The sequence below is a fragment of the Typopeltis vanoorti genome, chromosome 11, assembly GCF_054136105.1.
Source record: "Typopeltis vanoorti isolate ZY-2024b chromosome 11, IOZ_Tvanoo_1.0, whole genome shotgun sequence".
Taxonomy (NCBI): domain Eukaryota; kingdom Metazoa; phylum Arthropoda; class Arachnida; order Uropygi; family Thelyphonidae; genus Typopeltis; species Typopeltis vanoorti.
Window position 1 is genome coordinate 104,713,998 of NC_143559.1, and position 22,503 is coordinate 104,736,500.

Consider the following 22,503-nt stretch of genomic DNA (forward strand, 5'->3'; position numbering starts at 1 on the left):
TAACGTCCAAGAATTAATTACATCTCATTCTGAAGAACTGAGTGATTCCGACCTGCTAAATTTAGATGCACAGCGGGAATATCCCAAAAAATATGAAGAAAATTTAACCACTGATAGTCAGCCAAAAGAGATTTCACAGAATCAATTTGAAAATATTTTTCATGCAATCGAAGTTTTTAAGCAGCAATGCTTTGAGGCTGATCCTGATGAAGAGAGAAGCAGTAAAATTTGCAGAAGAGTAGAAGAGGCAATAGAGAAATACCGTCGGTTGTATGAAAAAAAGAAACAAACTGTTCGCCAAACTACGTTAGCTCAATTCTTGTTAAGAAGTAGAATAATAAATTTATATATTCTGAATATGTTTTATTGTCTTTCAGCTTCATGGTTTTCCTTTAACTAGACCCTGAGACATACCCTAATTCTTTTATATATAAAAAAAAAAAAATAAGGGTCAAATCTGAGGAACGAATTATACTTTTTCCCATAGGTTATTATATTCGATTAGTGCGTTTTCGATTAATGCGCCTGTTTTAAAGAACGCATTAGGTGCACTAATCGAGGGATTGCTGTAGTTTTGTCTTATATACTACATGCAGTATATAAGACGACTAGCGAAATAGCTGACGCTTGTTGAGAAAGGTGAAACGTATTGCTCCAATAATGGTATCTCAAGAAATTGTAACCCTATCGATCGATATTTGAGATAAATCATTCAGAAATTACAGATAAATTTAAAATAACTGAAACAGAAACATTTTTACCGATTGTCTCAGCAATATTAATCAAAATTATCATTTAAAAAAATCTTAAAAGCATTGTTAAACTCCAGAAATATTCCCAAAGTTACTTTCTAGATATAATTAGCATTGCCTGGTTCAGCCAATTAATCTTGACAGAAGACGATGAAGTTAACAGTTCAAGCCATGAAAAAAAAATAATAATAATAAATAACAAAAATAGTTGAAGTTGCTGCTGTACAACAAATTCCTCTCGGGCGACCTTTCCCAATTACTTAACCTGCTTTTCTTCTTGTAGCCTTGTACTGCATGACCCTTACGGGCGTATAGCACAAGAGGAACGAATCGCTCTGAAAACAGCGTTACCACCCGAGGCGAAACTACTAGATCGGTATGGAACACGCGGATGTCTCTCCGCAATGCACTCCAACCTCCGTCACAAACTGAGAAACGATCGCAGCCATGCTCACCTCACGGCGAAAGCCTCACTGAATTTATTTAGGAAACACTGACAGTTCCCACTCTCTACAAGGTCAGAGGTGAATATCCGTGAAATAATCCGACCTGTGCCCTTTACAAGTCACGTGTGGCATTCATAGAAAATGAGATCTTTCACAAGCTTTCTTTTCGCCATGTTTCACTCACTAACAACCAAGAATTTGCTAGTCATTGGAGTAATATGTATTCAAACAGTTCTAAACAAAACGAATCAGTGATTTCGTGTATGATTATCTGGCTGTAATAGTTCTCAAAGGATTTTATCCATGATCTAATTGGAAATCTCATTCGATTTCCAATTTGCGATACAAATGATAAAATAAATAATATTATTTCAAATTATTTGAAATAATATGCGCTGAATAACATATCATTGTCATTTGGAAGGTGTTAATATATTAGTTGTTGATTTTAGTAACTAATGTTTGTGAGTTTTTTAATTCAACAGTTTAGCTTTGATTCAGACAAAAATAACAATGTTATTTTTGTCTGAATTTTTATACTGATCAAAACTGTTGAACAGTGAAAGCAAAGCACTAGTTTAGTTCACATTAAATGGCTTAGCCTATGAAGTACCTATTTAGTGTTCACGATCCACCAGAAAACAAATCTCACCCCAAAGTTCGGTCACAATCTGGGATTTGAGAGTCGCTGCCCAACATATGTTGCTATTCTCACAAAATTAGTCATTCAGTATCGTATTTTAGGGAAATTTAGGCATGAAAAATGGTCACGTCTATTGATTTTTATCTTGCATAAAATGCTCTTCTCGTAACTCCATAAATAGAATATCAATGTTTCAATAGATGAAATCCTATGAAGTATGAGAAGGATATTCATTTTCCGTATTTGTAATATCTTGCAATTTCAGTTGTTTCTTAATTTATGTTGAAGTAAAATGACTGGCTAACTGTCGTATATGAATAATGCGTTATAGCCGACCATCTTACTTCAGTTAACTATGGCATCTTACTTTTACTGAGCATTAAAAGTATGATCGGTATTACACGACAATAAGCACATTTACTATTTATTTTTCAGGACTGGCTCAATCAGGAATGGTTTGCGACTATTATAGTAGTTGTGCCATCGTGGAAGATAACGGACTCAGTGCAGCCTTCACTATAGCACACGAACTTGGTCATGTGTAAGAGACTTCATCTGTATATTAGCTCATTCGGAACTTGTTATCGTTAAAACTATTTTAAGTTTCTTGCATTCATTTTTGTAAATGTCATGGTTAACTTAAACGTACAACTCCTGTTTGAATAAAAAAACGATTGTCCTGAGCCAGGACAAGGTGTAGGCAGAGTTGGTGCGCTGCTATTAGATACAATAGATAAATCTGTTAATCAGTGCAGCCCAGAGGCCAAAACCCACATACAAGAACTGTGCTATTCCATGACTCAAACAGATAGATAATGTTGCGTGAAATTATCTACTTAGAACAGGGAGCTACTCTGCGTGTGTGTGGGTAGATTTTGATTTCTAATATTCCGTCATTAAGGGCAAAGGGAGCAGTGTAGATAACGTCTTGTCATGAACTCACCTGGGCCGCGAATGGGTGGAGGAATGGATAATTGGGGGTATTTAAAACTAGATAATGTGGTTTTATCATGCAAATATCGTGTGTAGATATATGAGAGTGTTAGGTATGAGACATTTGTGATACTTTAAAGATAGTTAGGAAGTAATTTTCAATTAGTGTTACTCCCTGTTTTTAATACACTATGTCACAGTTATCGAGATGTTATACGTTTGAGAACTTTCAGCTGTCAAAACTTTCAATCAGTGAGTAATGATTAGCTGCTCGAAATATGAATGCACGTTATAGGTGTGGCAGTGATGGCAAGATCCGTAGCCCCCAACTTAATAGACGTAGGCTTGTTATTTCTGTGATAAACAAAATAAACATAAATGTACCTTTCCGTACAGGAGATGGAAACGCGTAAACTCAACAATCTTGGAAAAGTCCAAAGTGACTAGATTTGTTAGCAACATTAATTATTGATGTTGTGATCCTAAGATAAGTAATATAAAAAGAAACCGTGAGGTGAGAAAGAGTGAAAAATTATTAGTTAGAAAATTTGCATCCTCAAGCATGCAGAAAAAGGTTTCAATGCAAAAATAATCCAACTATAAAAATGTTTCTGTTGTTGGGTATATTTGATGGTGAATGAATGTATTTATTTTGTATATTTCTGTTAGCAAGGAGCTGCAAAATTATTACTGTCACTGCACACGTTTCTTGCTATTTCATTCTCATGATTCATATCAGTAATTGCTATTATCAGTCTTCCACCAGTAGATAAGTCAATTCAAGAGTGAATAATTTCATGAAGTGTACGGCATAAAAAAACGCCTTTTCTTTGATTTTTACTTTTTAGCAATGCCAAAATCTCTAGACAAGATGATATTTCTCTTGGGATTACTCTAAATCTCACTTGGCAAACTTATTACAAATACTCGTCCTCAGCACCTTAAAATGAGGTTTCCTCTTTCGCTCGCTGTGTTACTTTACCTCTGCGTGAAAGATGAGTCATTAATCAACTTAACTGTTCTCTTATGTACTGAGTCAAGTAATTGTAGGGAGCTTTCAAATATGCTACTCCAAATGTGAGAATAGTGTTCAATGTTTGGACAGATTTGTGATATGAAGGTTAATAGGTGTTCCGAAGTAAAGTAACGTAACAAGCGAAAAATGAAATCTAAGTTTTTGTATGCTGAGAACGCGATATTTACAATAGGTTTGCTAAGTGAGATTTGAAATTAGTATAATCTCAACAAGAGAAATCTCATCTTGTCTAGAGATTTGAGTGTTGTAAAAAAAAAAGTAAGACTCAAAGAAGAATCTTTTGTGAGATATAAGAGGATTGAGTTTTAATGCCACTGAAATTAACAAATTTATCAGAGATCTATTGAAAAATGATTTTGGAGATCAGAATTCACAATTGTAGAAGTCGATATTCTGCAGGTTTGTTTTGATGATTTTAGTGCAAAGCTTCTCAAATGACAAAGGAGTGCAGCGTACTCCAATTAGTAAAAACTGTATTTGCAGTCAGCTGAAAGTTGTTGGTACTCAGAAGAGAGTAGGTGAAAAAACAGGGCCTTTTAGAACACTAACATTAATTACAAAGTTTGGGATAAAGATCTGACCACCAGTGCACGTAATGTGCGTTCAGGAAGTTGGCAATCCAGTTGACCATAAGATTCAATCTTACTTATAATAGGTCTTTGTGCCAAACCTATCAAATGATTTAGAGATATCAAGAGCAACCATTTAGCATTCCCTGAAAGAAAGGTAACGAAGCACGATCCCAGTTGATCGACAGCGGTGGAATCCACATTCGTGGTCATTTGTTAGTTGAAGATTCAAGAAATTGAAGAAATTTCTTCAATCTTTTAAACTAGAAATTGAGTGTAATTTGTTTTCTCCACTGATTTAGAAAGAAAAGAAGCGAGTGAAACTGGATAGTAAACAGACCGTGAAGATTCATTCATATCGGATAATTTCCAGTACAGGATAGATAATACTGGATTATGAGCTAATATATCATTGCATATTACTTGCAGGTGAACTAATATTAAACAATAGTAAGCCTTGGTCTACTTTTACTGCTCATAGTTTGTTTGCTTTTAAATTTATATAATTATATTATATTCAAATGTGATCTGTGTAATCTGTGAGTTAAATGATAGACATCGTGAAGATTTGTGAAAACATGTGAAAATAATAGACATCTCAGTCAATTATTTGTACTCTGCGCAAATTGCATATACGTATTTTTGAAAGTCTATAGAAACCTGACATAAATATTGTTTGAGTTTTTACCAATTGGTTACGCAGTTGAAACCATACTCTACATGACACCTGCCATTCTGCACAATCACAGTTGTTTCTGTTAGCCTAACGTCAGTACAAAACCACTGAAGAGTACTAGTTCCCAGGTAGTAAAACATCTAAGAAGAAACTCAAGGCAATGCACCCACATGCTGTGGCCATTACAAACCGTAATGTACATATAACGGAGGAGACAACGTGTGACTCATTCTTCCCCTCGCCTTCTTTGATTGTATAGCCTTGCGCTTGTGTTTATTCTATGGCTTTCCTTGTTGTTCTCTTCCGTCTGGAGGTTTCCTGTGCACTTGTTTCCCCAACCTTCCGTCGGTCAGGACCACCTGTGATTAAGATGACGGAAAATACGACACCAACACATGACGCATTCCTCATAGCAGGATGCCCAGGGAAATATAAGAACACCTGCACCAACGTTGTTTATAAATAATTATGTCGGTAGATCGAAGAACTTCTGAAAGAATTTTCAGTTCTAAATTAGGTTCTGCAAAAAAAAAAAAAAAAAAAGTTACAAATGGAACTTATTCATTCATAATTAAAAAGCGATAGAAATTGAAGCAGTCTACTGGACTATTTGCCGGAGAAACTAAATAGCTGACAGCTAATTGTGTTCATGAATATTTGTTGTGGGGTTCAGTTCTAGTTTACTATATTTGAACATACCGATTGCACACATTTCTTTGATAACTACTGCATTATCGTATTATCGTACTGCATGATTTTAAGGTAGTAATATGCCTTAAAAAACAGTGAGTGGTTTTTCAGAAATTGAAATTTTATTATAGTTTGTATTAAATATAACTTGTGGATATAAATAACAGGGGGTGGGGAAACATCGAATTAAAACCTGATAAGTTAGTTTTTCATGTGGACATAAAAGAAACAACTTTGAACTCCGGTATTTAATGAAAACGAATTAAATTCGAATCTGAGAAATGCCATTCGATGATATTAGTGAAAACATTTTGATTGCAATCAACTTTATATCGAACAAGTGAAAGTAATATCCCTTCCCATTATAAAACTCCTTAAACGCAAAGTGTTTGACGTACTCCTGCTTTCATTTGATAATTTCATTTTAGCACTTTTTCAAGTAAGCGGCAGGAATTGTGCTACGTGGATATGCTTATGTCTAAACATAATTTCATTAAGTAAATTCTCGCTGTTTTCCCTTCTGGTTTGTTGATTGGAGAATTTATCATCATTCAAAATCTTCCAGCCCTACCCTCCTTTTTTATATAAAAGTAAGTGTGATCACTGTAGTTCAACTCTTGGCGATATTCGTTCCATCCGCATTTCCGCAGGAGGAATGAATATAGGCGGTCTCATGAATTTTTAAAAATAAACTTTGTTCAATTCATAAATCCTTCTAGACACGTCTAAATTCCCTAATAACATAACAGCAACTAAGCCAATTCACAAGGAAGCCTTCGTTAACATGGCAGCACTGTCACCTCTCCTTCGTCGAAATTAACGCTGATTTCGTTGAAAGAATTCACACTACTGTCCAAATTCGAGTCTTCAGGAAAAAATTCATTGTACAGAATCGAGCATCCTTCGACTTCTGGATAAAAATTTTGGGAACTTTCTATAATTCAGTTTATTTCCAGAAACACTAAGACCGTTACAGTAAGCTTTTGATAATTATTTCCTTTCTTTATTATAATGATTTGATTAAATGAATACTTTTAATCTATAATCTGTATTTGATATTTGATTCAAATACAGATCCTCTTAATTCACACAATTTTTATCCAGAAGTCGAAGGAAGCTCGATTCATATCTGTAGTTGCATTACTAGTTTAATCATCTATACGACTTTCTGTGTTAAACTTGGTGTTGTCTGACTTTTTTCACTTAGTTTCTACTTGATTTCCTTTTCAAGGATTGCGGCGAAATCTGTTAGGTAAAAAAACCTCAAAATATGGCTTTAAAAAAACAAGGAAAAATAAGTTCTACGTAGGATTATGTTTTAAATATAGCAGTATACACCGATTCAACTTGCACCAAAGGTGTAGCAAGCCCCACAGAGCCGCTTAGACCTATTGCTTTCCAGAAACTTTAATTCTCCTTGCAAAAAAATTGCCAGAGTGGTTGATCGAATAGCTAGTGTATCCACTCTCCAACCAACAAGCTGCGGATTCGATTAATCGCACCGTGGACATTGATGTTTTTTGACCGTCTTTGAGATAGGAGATGAATTTCCTTGATCACTGTAAAACCAGTATCCCAACTTACTTGGAAACCTAAATTGGTTTGAAAAAGTCCTATTTTTGGACTCTGGAACGGGTTTTCCGGAAAAAATAAAATTACAAAAAATATATAAAATTAATAAAATAACATAAAAAAAACTTAGCCTATCCTAAATACAAATGTACTATAGGTTTATAACCTTCGTGATTGGGAGTCACATTAAAAAAAGGTCTACATGTATATACCGATATTTATGAATGATATTCATTCGATATTGACTGAATGAGCACTGTCGCAAAATTGTGTAAACAAACACTCGTGAAACACTACTATACTGTTTATTAACTTTCTTGGGTAAACTTTCTGCTGAATGTTGATAAACAGGCGCGGACCATTCCTCCAAAATGCTCGATGGTCTTCCCTTCCACCCGCGTTCTATCCCTTCCCAAAGGCACTCTGTTGGATTAAGATTGGGACTTTTTTTTAATTCGCACTTCTTCAAACAATGATTATGGAAGAAAAATACAATAATATTAATAAATATGCATAAAATATAAAATCAAGAAATGCACAAAATCCTTGGTCCTTCTTCCCTTGGTACTAACGTACACCCTTTATTGGGTGAGTGACGTATATAAAGTTTCTTTAATATTTAGCATGTGGTAAGGGGACTACCGAGTACCAGTAGTCCCCTTGAAGTAGTCGTTGCTTACGCAAAACTATGCAGTTTTGCGTAAGCAACAACTACTACATAATTTGCAAGAAAGGTGTGATAAAAATATAATAAAGATAAAAAGAAATAATAAATATCATTATTAAATGTCTGACATGTACCCTCAGAGGTGTATAGGATATTATGATAGTACCACGTGAAAAAGTTACATCATTACTAACTTCCTATCAACAATTTTCCGCTAAATTAGCCTGTTATCCGTCAACATTCCAATATTATCGAATCTTATATTTGTCTTCTAAAACACGTTTTACTGTATCGATCCATCTACATCTTGGTCTTCTGGGTTTTTTCTTGTCATCCTGGAAAAGAATACTTGTTTTCTAATATTTCCTCTCCCATTCTGTTTAAGTGGCCAAACCACCTGAGATTAGCTCTGCTAACACATTCCTGGATGTTAAGTTCTTTCCTAATATCCTCATTTTTAATGTGATAGGTGTCATTAATGCCATGTGTTCAGTCCTCTAATATTTCTCAGGACTCTCATATCTGTGGTCTCCAGTCTTTGAACAAGAGTTGTATTTCTAATCCAGCTCTCAAATTCATAAGTTGGTTTGAACACTATTTAAATGTTTGCGATGCAAATAGTCCCACAGTATGACTGACTCATAAGTACAAGGTCAAATTAGAAGGACGAAGAGGAAAAAGATGGTGTAAACCGTAAAGATTATTTTTTTTCATCAACGTATAAACAAAAAAAGTTAATATTTTAAAAATGTCACTATATATCATGAATTGTGTGATTGAATTGTATCTGACTTGTGGATAAATATTAAAATTATTGTAATTACAATATAAAATTAATGATAGGTTAACCTTTCATTTTATTTTGGGATCACGGGTGGGATATCTTTCATCATACGTGAGAGAGAGATGTAACACAGCCCATCATTTGCTTATAAATTATTATGATAGGTAGCAAAAGTAAAAGAGTGAGATACAAATTTACTTAACATGCCACAATTTGTAAGCTCTTCTTTAATTCTCAAATAGTAAACTGGCAGAGCAAATAACTTGAACAAAGGATAATTTAATTTGAAATTGAAATTAAGATATCTTCAAGTGCAATGAACGTACATTCAGAACATTGAACTTAGTTATCCTTAATACCATATTTAGCTCGGCATCAATAACAGTCATTAAGTTGTCCGAATGTGTTTACTTTCTCGCAGACTGAGTATCCCACATGACGATGACAGGAAGTGTACTCGACATCAAAAGGAGAAGCAGACACTGCACGTTATGGCTCGTATGTTAGATTACAACAGTCACCCATGGAGTTGGTCTTCTTGCAGCCGCCATTACATCACAAGTTTCTTGGAGTAAGAAAGTTCCTTACTTTACGTTAGCGTATACATACATAAATATATAAAAAAAAACTCCTAACTCTACAATAGCAGTAATTAACAAGATTTTAATTTCCTGTCTTATTTTCTCATTTAACTGAAGCCTTTCTATTCTCCTTTCCCTTTTAGTGCTGGATATGGCGACTGTCTAGTTGATGAGCCCGGAGAAAACTTGCTGCAGAGTGCAGATGAATTCAAAAGACAACCAGGTCAGTTATACGATCGTGACCGTCAATGTCAACTGGTTTTTGGACAGGGGTCAAAGATCTGTCCGTACATGCCAGTGTGTAAACGACTATGGTGCACCATGGATGATCTTACCCAAGGCGGTTGTCGGACTCAGCACATGCCATGGGCTGACGGCACTGAATGTGGCGGTACCAAGGTCAGTCTCGGCACAATACAAGTTAACATCATAATATGGCTTAAAATACTTCCCTTTCAGAGGGAAGTATTTTACTATACTCAAAGGTCGTTGAGCTCACTTGAAATGGATTTAATACACTCAAATAATGCCTAAGTACATTAATTATAATAGTCATTAGGTGTAATAATTAATTACATTAATTATTACACCTAATTTTTTTTTTTTTTTTTTTTGTTCCTGATCTCTCTGCCGACTATATTTCAAGGGATGTAAATTTTCTTAAATTCTAGATATTAATTTAAAGTCGTACAGGAAGTTCATTATTTAAAGAAATAAAAACAGATAGTATAAGCAAAAGCAATTTACATTTTATTTTTATCATTCCTGATTCTTTTAATTTATAATTTTGATAAGAAAATGTCTGATAAATTTCTGCTTTAAAAGTAATGATATTTTATAATAGAATATGGTAGAAACGTGTAAATTTTTTTTTTAAACTTATATTAAATGTTATTACAGCCGAGTCAGTTTACTCGGCTGTAATAACTAAGTTTCGACGCCATCAAATTCCAGGCAGTAAAAAATAACGTAGGTATTCGTTTCTACTCTATACTCTCAATAGGAATATCTTGAGGGTATAAAGTAGATCCGATGGCTAATGCTCACCTTTTTATGGTGCATTACTCGGATGTTGAACGAACGAGGATGAGCTAACACTTGGGGACTTACATCACTAAAGTTTATTCTATAATTGTCGAATAATTGTTTATTCTATAATACTCTTTCAAAGTAAAGTTATCAATCCGTATTCCTTCTTGGCAATGTTTCTTTCGTTTGCCAAACATATTTACCATTTTAGTATTATTTGGAAGGCTTCCAACGATTATGGAACAAAAGAAGCTTTTAAATCCTTCGAAATGCCTGGAAAAGGTAGGCTTAGTTACTAACTAAAATGGTAAATATGTTTGGCAAACGAAAGAAACATTGCCAAGAAGAAATACGGATTGATTGATAACTTTACTTTGAAAGAGTGGACAGCTTTACATACCATGATTTTCTAGTCAAAAATAACATTAATATAGAAATAAACTTAAAGGTAGAACGTTGGCGACAAATGCAAGTTATTATAGACTACTATAATATTTTAAATCTCAATTACTTTGGAGAAAAAGCTAAATGTCATTTATATAAAATTTTAATACTATTTGAATCAGAAACCCGGAATATATCTAAAACTGATATTTACAGTCTATGTATTTTTGAGATAGTTAAGATGGATGGATATATGGACTATGTAATGATGGACAAGAAGAGCTAGATCTAATAAGGTACAGTCAGATCTCTTTCAGCGATGTATAATTTCAGTAATTAAAGCATCAAGGTGCAGGCCCTGGTTGGCCGAGTGGTTAGCGTACCCGCTCTCCAACAGACAGGTCGCGTGAATCCCGCCATGGGCGTGGATGTTTGTAATTGTCTTTAGGTAGGAGGTGAGCTTCATCGCCAGGTGTGAGACCACCTCCCGCTTACTTGGAGGCCTGAAGTGGCTCGGAAAAAAGTCCATGTTTTGTCTCTAGAGCCGGATTTCCGGACTATGTAAGAAAAAAAAATGCAAATATATATAAAACTGATTAAAAATGGCAAAAAAACTCCTATTCCTCCTGCGCTACAAAATGTATAATAACTCCTCGTCAGTGGAAACCAGACATTTAAAAAAAAACAAAAAAACTTTGGGCTAGTCACATTGTTAGAATGACAGAAGACGATATGCCAAGGAGAGATTACTACAGGCCAAACCCTATAGTCTAGACTGCCAGGGAGAACAAGGCTGGGATGTACTAATGCAGTACATCCCAGGCCAGCTTTTAACACCAGTCATCAAAGCAGGTGTTAAAAGTGGAGCAAAGCAGCCATGAATAAGACGAGTTGGTGGAAAATTCTTGAAGATGTCAGAGCTCACAGAGAGCTGTAATATCGCTGACGATGAATGACTGGCAGGAAAGCCAGAGATATACAACATATTCTGGGTAGAGCAATGGCCATATTTTTGCCATAGCAATCAAACCGCAAAAAATTAAATGAAATACAATTAACGGTGTATGTTAGTATTATGAAAACTATCCGTTCTCTGGAGTTTCATTAAATTAGATTCATTTATCGGCAGCAGCATGGTTTATTTTACAGAAAAACAAGAATAAAGCATTGAATTCAGCTCATTCAACGTATATCGTAATTGTTTCGGTCCAAAATGCAGTATAGAGTAAATACAATGCAAGAATACAGAACAGCGAAATGTCACTATTACAAATCACGCATTTAAAATATGAAATTACTCTCATAAATAGACATGATGATGGTCATATTACGAAATAGGATGAAGAAGAAAAAACACCTCTCCGTTGATTTTTTTTCTGCTTCGAATGCTCTAACTGGATGCTTCGAAAGAAGATGCCAAAAATGAATGATGTTACTTCGTTATTGATATATCCAATTGTTATTCAGAGAGGCAGAGAACGAACATACCGTTCCCCCACCCCAGTTTCTTGAAATCATAGATCTTAAACTGTTTTACATACAGAAGTTTATTACCTTATTCTGTGATTCTATTCAACTTTTGTATAATGGTGAATACTATTATACAAAATTAGACATTATACAAGTTTTATAATTAACAGAGCTAGGAAAAATTTGAGTATAACAGTGAGAAATGCAGCAATCACAGATAGTGATAAATATTTGATATCTTCCAGAAAGATTTAAATCGTATTCAAGTCACAGTGAGTGCGAACTATATGAAATTTCAAATATAGCATACACTACAAGCATGTTCCAAAGGTTATTGGACACGAGCATTTCGCAAACGTCGATATATATACCCTTTGATCGCGATTACAGATGCAACTCTTCTTGGTTAGACTTTCCGCCAAATGTTCATAAACACGGATGAGTATTTTAGCTCATGCCTCTACCAAAATAGCAGTCAGCTGGATGCGTTTGTTGGGCTCGCCTCCTCAGCAGACATTCTAACTCGATTCAGATGTAGATCAATGAAACCTTTGCACTCCAATTTCCTCAAATCGCATCTCTATAGCCATATACAGATGGCATTACGTATTAACATGTTGATGCTCAACTGAGTTGTTTCCAATGTACATTTTAGACATTTTACAAAATTACTTATAAAATTATCCATAACGTTCGGTTTTATTTTTTGGGCATTACAGGTGGTTCTAAACTAAACCGGGAGAATCACTTGCACATCGCCACCATGCTTTTAAAAGGTGGGACGATACTCATTGGTACATATCGATCTCTACAGCTGCCATACCTGAAAACGTCCGTTTGATCTGAAAACTGTATATCATGTTTCATCATTCCATATCTTTCTAACGGTCTACAGTCCAGTTGCGGGGAGATCTGCATCACATAAATGTAATCCAAACTTTCAATGGGGCGATGACTGAGTTGTGTGCAGTAGCCTCCCCCCCCCCCCCATGGAAACTAACGCAGTAGTGTTAATACATATTCTTCTTGCACAAACCCAAACAGTTGGATGTCCTTGAACTCCTAATTAGAAAAAATTCATTAATGATCTAATTATGCACGAAAAGAGGAAGGAACATTGACCCTTTTCGTCAGTTTACTGTGTTTGTTTCTGTGGTTTCTTTTCAAAACTTCGTTTCTGTATTTGAATGATGTCAGCCATAGTTAATATCAGATTCTCTACTCATATGATTACAAGAAGTGGATGATAATTAATATGAAAGCCCATGTTAGTTCCTATCTGGAAGTCACTTAATTCCACTGTTTCCAGTGTTGCACAACGACATTGAATTCGCGTGCAACCTTGCCTTTATAATTTCCTGTGTTTCGCGTATCATGTATTTTGTCAGTAGTGTGCAGTATTCCAGGAAGATTTGCGATGTCCTAATAATTTTTACAAGAATATATTTTAAACGCAACTCATTTATATACCTAAACTGTTGTTTAGGTATATAAACGATACCCGTAATATCTGAAACTGTCTCAATAATACATTTCTTAATACTAATTTAGTTAATACTGATACTTTGGCAAAAAAAAAAAAAGTCTCGATAGTGTGTTTGCGGAAACTCTGAAAACACATCGAGTACCTAATGTCTTTCCGGAGTTCAAATCCCATGCAGGAAGTGAGGAAACTCCCTGAAGACTTTTCACAGTTGAGGGTGAAGTATCTAGTTTCATATGGAAGCGACAGGTTTACATTCCGCATAGCAAGCAAATCGGTATGACTGAACCTTTAGTTGCTTCTGCCGTAATTACAATCAAAACAACTACAAAAATATTTTATATGAAATATTGATATAATAATGTAGTCGATATAATGGCAAAGAATGGGACTAACACATTTATTACAAAGGCCTTTTCTTTCGTGATGGTTTATACAAATATAAAAAATGTGTTAGTTCCATTCTTTGCAGATTTTGATACAGTAGATATTACCTGCTCAGTGTATTGATAATTGTATCAACTGCAAAATTATAAATGAAATATATAATGTTTCCAAAGGCATTCTTTATTGCACATTCTAGGCTTTATTTAATATCAAGATATATTACATGATTCCTTAAACAAAAGTACTGCCAACAATTTCGCCTATCGTACATATGAGGTATCAGCCAGAAATTTTCATTTTCTGTGTCATTATACTTTATTCGGTCTTCCTACTGGTCTTTACCTTTTAGTTTCCATCTTTAATCGTTATGCTAATAAGTTGTTCTTTCGATATATTTATTCCATTTTGTTCTTACCGCTGACTATTAATTTATTTATTTAGCATTTCATTTCCTTCCGACAATATATACGAATATAAGTATTATATATTTGTGGATTGCAGACTCTAGCTAACAGGAGAAAGAGGTCTACAAACTTTTGAATGGGTGTTATAGGATATCATCAGATGAAATCTTACGTCATATGGAAGGTGGGGAGAGAACACGGGGATATCCATGGAAGTCAAATTTATTTGCAGTCAAGAGATGAGAGCTAGGTTTTTCTCTCGAAGAGTAGAGCAGTGAATGAGTGGAATAGTTTGCCTTTAAGGGAAAGTAGAGAGTGCATCTAGTGTGAATGAATTTAAGGGAAGGTATGACAGCAGGTATGGGTGAGTCATAGCCTCCCTCGATGAGTCCTTGACTCCCTGGAGTCTCAGATAATAATAATAATAATAATGCATAGAATATGTGCAAGTTTGATGTCTACCAGGTATATATTTCCCTCTTGGCATAGTGCCAGAAGAAAAGTAGAAGCAATGATGGAACTGCAAGTAATAAATACTGTAGGTCGTTTATGTAATTGATATTCTATGTAAAATAACGATAAACTATCCAGTCTGGATTAAAACTGAATGCAGATTAATATGCTATAGTAAAAACCCGTTAAAATGCGTTAACAACGGGCAAAAGGAAAGATGAGACCGGCAGAAAGTACACACGAAGGTCTGCTTATGAGTCTTTATCAGCATTGTCGCAAAATGGTTTCATCTTGTAACCATTTTTTTATTATTATTTCATATATGGAGCTATGTTAATCCTATTCATTTACACTGTACTACTGATTCTAGATTTACACAGTAAACGATATATCATCAGACGAAGCATTCTGCGCAGGTTGCACTTACTGAGACGTGCAACTAGACAGAGAGGGATGGAAAGGGTTCCCACAGTGCGGATCAAAAAGTACTGCTTGTTGGAGGGATAGATTCCATCCAAGACGATTGGGAAATGATATGAACATAGCATATTTTAAATCATAGTGTTTAAAGATCTTATGCATATTATCAAAAAAGTAAATTTTTCCTTACATTTTTAATACACCGAGCAAGTAATAACTACTTGTAGTATCAAAATATGCAAAGAATGGATTTTTTGATCGATCTTTCTCTTTCCCTTTGGTGTATCTTCTTTATTTCTTTGCCCATCTATTATCTTGCATTCTTGCTATATTATTTTTCCAAGCAAACGGGGCAAGTCTTTGGTAAAAAGTATTACTCATATTGATTCAAAAATCATAAAATGATATAAAGCAAACTTTCAATTTAACATTGGCATACCAGTAAAAATTAAAATTTCATGTTGTATTTATTTAAACGATACAACGAATCTAATGTTTTAATCACTTAGAAGTGTTCGTCATTCTGCACTAATTCTTAACTTTTTTGATATATTCTGCATTCGAATTTTTTGGGAAGCTCCGTTACCTGTTCTTCTCCCTCTTCGTGAATTCCATGCTTATGGTATTTTGTGAGAACTGTATACATAACAGAATATTGACTGAAGAATATTATACTATAAGAGTAAATGTATTCTAGTTCAAAACACAGGAAGTATTTTTAAATGCAATGTCATCCTACATGTCAATGATTGCGATTTAGTAATATCCGATTATGAATAAATCATAGAGCAATCATCTTCTTGTCTTCTAGTGGTGTCGGCAAGGTGAATGCGTTCGTCGGAGATCTTCTACTTTAGAACCTATTAATGGCCAATGGGGTGACTGGCAGAGCTACGGTCAGTGTTCTCGTAGTTGTGGTGGAGGAATACAACAAGCCATAAGAGAATGTGACAATCCTAGGTAAGTATGGATATTATTTCTGGGAAAATCCCATGTTACTCCTCTTAACAAACTATTATATTTACGGCTATTTTGCCTGCTTCTGTTGGGCACTCCTAAACAGAAGCAGGCAAAATAGCCGTAAATATAATAATACTAGGTAAGCATGTTTCAATTACATACCAGGAGTTCGGATAGTGCTGCCATCTAGTGGCTTTGATATTTATAATAAAGTACTAGATTGAAACCTAATAAAATGAAAAGATGAACTCTCATAAAATCAATACATCAGTATCTTCATCTAGTTAACTGAACATGATATAAGATCGGTATTTTGCATGGATAAAAGAAGCAAAACTTTTACTCGGAAGCTACTAATCACAATCTCAAACACATGTCATAGTAATCTCAGCTCGCTCCAACTATATTACTAAAGAAAGAAAGATAAATATAACATGTTGGAAGTTTATTTTGCACTTGGTTAGGCTATAATAAATTTAGCTTAATATTTTATCCAAGTGTAAGCAAACAAAGTTTGCACCTGAAAATATCTTCAGGACTGAGGTAAGGTAGTGCAACTCCGAGCAAAGGTGGACCAAGCTCTCATCACTCCTTGTCTCAGAATCTCCCATAATGCAAAGCACATCCCTTTGCAGACATGTATACTGCTATGCACCAAGGGAAGGGCCACTACTCAGATAGGTTTCGACCTTTATTGAGGTCTCGTCAGTGGGGGGGGGAGGAGACCCAAACGTAGAGATACTAAGGCAGAAGCAATAGGAGAGGTCATATTTACCTGTACAAGTTGCCAACAGGTGTACCACCTTATCATTGAATTACTCTGGATTTAGAGAAAGGTCTTTCTCTAAATCCAGAGTAATATTTAGAATTTAGAGAAAGATCTTTCTCTAAATCCAGAGTAATTTAATAATAAGGTGGTACACCTGTTGGCAACTTGTACAGGTAAATATGACCTCTCCTATTGCTTCTGCCTTAGTATCTCCACGTTTGGGTCTTCCCCCACTGATGAGACCTCAATAAAGGTCGAAACCGATCTGAGTAGTGGCCATTCCCTTAGTGCATAGCCGTATACATATCTGCAAGGAGATGTGCTTTGCATTATGGGAGATACTAAGACAAGGAGTGATGAGAGCTTGGTCCACCTTTGCTCGGAGTTGCTTGGTGTCGCACTACCTTACCTCAGTCCTGAAGATATTTTCAGGTGCAACTTTGTTTGCTTACACTTGGATAAAGAATTAAACTAAATTTATTATAAATATAACTAGGAAAAATTGAAGTAAATATATCATAAACAGGCCATTTCATACAATTAAGATGCTTTTAAAATCATTGATCAAATATCTGATATATTTTAGTAAGTATAGAGTATCAAAGTTCAGCCACAGTATTCCTAACAGGTGCTATGTGCAATGCTGCCTTTGAAGGAAAAACGTGTTATCCATTCTTGCGCAACTCTTCTAAAACGTGGAAGGGAAGTGGGGGGAAGCGATGAAACTGCACTAAGTAACTCTGCATCCGCAAATATACAAACTTACTGATAAGAATAAATAAAAATAATTGATAAAATAAGATAAAATAATTGTCTGAAGCGCGTTAGCAGAAGGTAAATAGAAAGCGTCTTTAGTTTTCTTTGCTTGTGTTAAACTTGGGCCCTGTAATTGATATCTGATTTTCCCATTTCACTTTGAAATCTCTCAATTATATAATTTGTCATTAAAATGTCGTACGAGTATAATCGAAACAAATTTCTAATGTGTGCTTAGTAAGTTTTAATTATTATTTACAAACTGCTAAACTTGTTTCTCTATAATTTCCTTTTCAGACCTACCAATGGAGGGCGCTACTGTGTAGGAAAAAGAGTGAAATACCGCTCCTGTAATACTGATGTAAGTGCGAGCTTTTATTATGTAAATCGCTATTATTTTACTAATGGAAGATTTTCTTTATTATTATGAAAAAATCTCCTCTTCCTGTTCTGAAATGTAATTTCATTTGATGTTTTCAGCTAGTTTCGTGTGTGTGTGTGATCCTTATTAGTTCATGTTTTGTTATTTATTACTTTAGACACGATATGTAGGTAATTATAAGTTTACTTTATCCTCTTTGTGAATCCCAGAAGCCATAAACTAAGGCTTCAGATATGTGCTTAAGATTTATTTAATGTTTTTTATTTTATTTTTTATTTTAGGATTGTCCTCCAGGACTCAGAGATTTTCGAGAAGAGCAATGTTCAGCTTTCAATGGAATGACCTTTAACTTTCCTGATCTGCCTTCCGGTGTTCACTGGCTACCCCATTATTCAGGGAGTACGTTAGTACATTCTGTGTATCTTCTTTTACCCCTTTACTTTGTATAATAGTTGGACATGTAAAACATGTCATTTCCTGTGATTATTGACATAACATACTGACAAACAAATCGATGTAAGCTGTTTAAAAAATTAGATAATCAACATAATTCTCCAACTTTTGTCAGCCACCACCATTAAAAATAACAGTAATAACCGCACCGGTATATCCATTAAGATCAAACGAAATCCACATTGAAGTCTTGGTTTGACCATGACTTACTTGACTTATTGCTCTTTACACCTATAAGATGCATGAGGCCACAATTGGTTTGACCATAATGATAATAATTTAACCCATCCTGACTGACCACCATCAATATACAGTATATCAAAATTTTCCTGAAAGTGAACAGCAATTATCAGTAATGTCCAGTTGCAATTGATCAATTGGTGATATTTTTTCCAACAGAATATGTTCGGAAAATTATATTGTGAACTCATATGCGCGCTAATCTGACAGCACTGTTCCGAACTGGTTCTTTTATCAATCCTAAGGAAGATTAAAACCTATAGAATATAGGTTTCAATCTTCCTTGGGATTGATAAAAGAATACGTGTAGTACCACAGACGGAGCCAAGGGTTAGATAATCCAGGAATTCTGTTGTAGAAACAAGATGGAAGATTGCTTTTTTCGAACCATATCGGACCTCCCAGCGAGCAAGCAACAAAAACCTAGTACAGTCTAAAGACATTTATGATAATAGAATTTGAACATAACATCTAGATTAGAAAGCGAAGGTGCTAATGTCACCTCAATCCCACTCAGTAGAATGCTAAGCACTATATAACAATTGTATAAAATTATTTATACAGCTGTTATGACAGTATAGACTCTGATTTGTTGTCAGTAAGTCATCTATAATAATTAGTGAACACACACACATATGGGAACCAAAACCCTAACGTCAATGAACTTAATAGTTATTCTTATAAAACAGTCTTTTCTTGAAAAGTCAGAGTTGAGATTGATTACTTCTTTCGTAACATGCTTGAATTTTGGTTTCTCTTTTAACATAAGTAAATGTGTCTAATATGAATATATGTGCTTCATGCAGAATAGTACATTTCAAATTTTGCCCTTAATATTTAAACAGTAAAATGTGTACATACAGTTGTGCGTCCGTTTTTAACTGTAAATTTAATACGCCATCTGATTTGACCACTACTGCTCAAGTATTCTTGTAAAGATGAGATAAACTCGGAATGACTTCTCGTACAAACCTCAGTCTTTAGAACCATTAATTGAAGGTGTAAATACGTAGGCTTGCATGAATTCAAATCGAGTAGTCGCTGTGCAACATTAAGTTAAATATAACAGTTTTTTGTACTAACTACTTCCACAGTTAACTTTATGCTAATTTGTACCCATCTGATTATCAAATTTCCGAATGTATTTAATGTACACGAATTAAATTTTTTCACTTTTAAAGTAATCTACTTAAATAACATCAATTACAAGCAAATACTAAAATATTAGAAGATATTTTTCTTGCTCAAGTTTATACGTTTCTTTCTGTGATTTTAGGTTCGTTGAATGACTTCAAATTTGGAATAAAAATTTCCTCCACTTCTTTATGTGCTTTTCAAGAAATTTTTAAAACTGAGCAAGGGTGGGATGGGGAAATGAATAACAGGTGCTTTTTCTTATACAGGGTGCCCCAAAATTCACGCAAGATTTAAATTTAGCACCATTTGTGCGGTAAAGTGTTGCCAACGAGAAAAAAAAAAGACAGCGTGGCAGCTGACAGTTCAGGGTTATTAAAAATGACCACACACAGCGAAGAGAGTTCGTTGAATGGATTATGGAACAACAACAAGTGGATGCTTATTTTTAGAACAAAATCATCTTCAGGGATGAGGCTCATTTTCATCTTGATGGCTTCGTTAATCGACAAAATTGTCGCATTTGGGGTTCAGAAAATCCACGAGTGATTGTTGAGAAACAAATGCATCCACAACGTGTCACTGTTTGGTGCGGATTTTGGGCTGGAGGCATCATCATCAAAAATGCGGCTGGTAAGGCAATAAGTTAATGGTGCTCGCTATCACGACATGATAATCCAGTTTTTTGTGCCTAAATTGCAAGATATGGATGTGGACGACATATGGTTTCAACAAGACGGTGCCACATGCCATACAGCCCGAGAAGTAATTCAATTACTGCATGAGTCATTTCCTGGTCGTGTAATTTCCTGTTTTGGTGATCAGAATTGGCCGCCCAGATCATGTGACTTAACGCCGTTGGACTTTTTTCTTTGGGGTTTTTTGAAGTCTAAGGCTTATGCCAACAAGCCCACGACCACCTACGCCTTGAAGGAGGAAATTGAGCGCTGTATCAACGAAATTCAGCCACATTTATGCAAAACGGTCATGGAAAATTTCGACAAAAGAGTGCGCATGTGCCAGCAAAGCAGTGAAGGCCATTTACCCGATATGCTATTCCATGCATAACCCTATACTGTATACTTTATGAATCAATAAGAAATTACAATTTTTAATTAAAAACCTGTGTTTTCTATCAAAATTACTTCTTGCGTGAATTTTGGGACACCCTGTACATCAGCGTTTCTCCCATACATTCCTAACTGGAGTGTCAATCAAACGGCACTCATCTTATTTCGGGGAGAGAAAATTACACTTGCTTGAGTTGAGTTAAGCGATACATTTTGAACACAAATAATCAAAAAAAAAAAAAATCTCGAAAACCGATACCATATAACACTGAAAATTCAAATATTGCTAACATTAAAAAATTTGATATATGAAATTTTTCGGTTTTGCGATTTGTTCCTCGAATCTAAAGTATGCATGTTCCACTTTTGTAGTTGCTCCTCATGATCGCTGTAAACTGTATTGTCGGTCTACAGAGACTGCTTCGTATTTTCTGCTGAAAGAGAAAGTTGTGGATGGCACACCCTGCGGACCAGTCACTCACGACATCTGTGTAAATGGTATATGTATGGTAAGTGTGCATAGTTCACTTTTCACTTCTGGGCCGCAAAGAAAGCTTATTTGCTGATTTTTAATCATTATTTTATTTCTTCTTTATGACAATCCTATCATTGCAAATTTCGAAACCTACCGCGCATTTAGTGATGAAAATCATCTGCCACAAATACATTTACAAGCGTTCATGCCACCGTGCTATGCCAACTTATGGTAGTTGGTTCATTCAGGTCAGCCATTCATTCTGGGTTTATATGAATGTTATAAATTCTTATGTGAATCTCTCCCACAAAAAGTTGTAAACCTAGTGTGCATTCTTAGAAATCAAACATGAAATTTTTCGAGCCACTTCAGGTATCCAATAAGCAGAATCGTTGTTGGGATTGAACGATTAAATTTAACCATGAAGCCACTACGTCATGGTTAAATTTAATTACAATTTGTTATTTAAATTATTAGATCCGGGTAGGATGCAGCGGGGAGATCTATGAGCGTATGCATTCCTGGATCCACTTCAAGACACGAGCTAACAAACGTGGATTTTAGGAAATAACAATAACAAAACATATTTTAAAATGTCATTTCAAATTAAAATTTGAATCAGTAAGTCTAAAATCTCGATCGCTATCTACTATTTGTCAGATGTTTCCTTCACTACCGGGAGAGAATGAAATGTATATATGCGAACATTTCCCTTCAGCTTCTCACTAGAGGAAGAAGCTGATTAGAAACAGTATACACATTAGAAGAAATAACTTCTCATGCGAATAATCACATATCTTGCCTTGAAATGCAATGATGGAAATAGTGAAGAAAATTAGGCTAATACGAAAGCAGTGCATAAAACTGCGGAGGCAAAACAAATGT

General features: G+C 34.9%; 1 protein-coding gene across 1 annotated transcript in view; it reads left to right on the top strand.

Moving 5' to 3' along the window:
• The window catches only part of LOC150101901 (A disintegrin and metalloproteinase with thrombospondin motifs 20-like), a 186,136-nt gene that overhangs the window by 65,200 nt on the left and 98,433 nt on the right, over positions 1-22,503 (top strand). Inside the window, exons 6-12 of the mRNA XM_090399926.1 lie at positions 2,277-2,382; positions 9,190-9,339; positions 9,493-9,748; positions 16,191-16,339; positions 18,162-18,225; positions 18,528-18,645; positions 21,516-21,652. Of these exons, the coding sequence (XP_090256052.1) occupies positions 2,277-2,382; positions 9,190-9,339; positions 9,493-9,748; positions 16,191-16,339; positions 18,162-18,225; positions 18,528-18,645; positions 21,516-21,652 (980 nt within the window). The remainder of the gene's footprint in view (positions 1-2,276; positions 2,383-9,189; positions 9,340-9,492; positions 9,749-16,190; positions 16,340-18,161; positions 18,226-18,527; positions 18,646-21,515; positions 21,653-22,503) is intronic.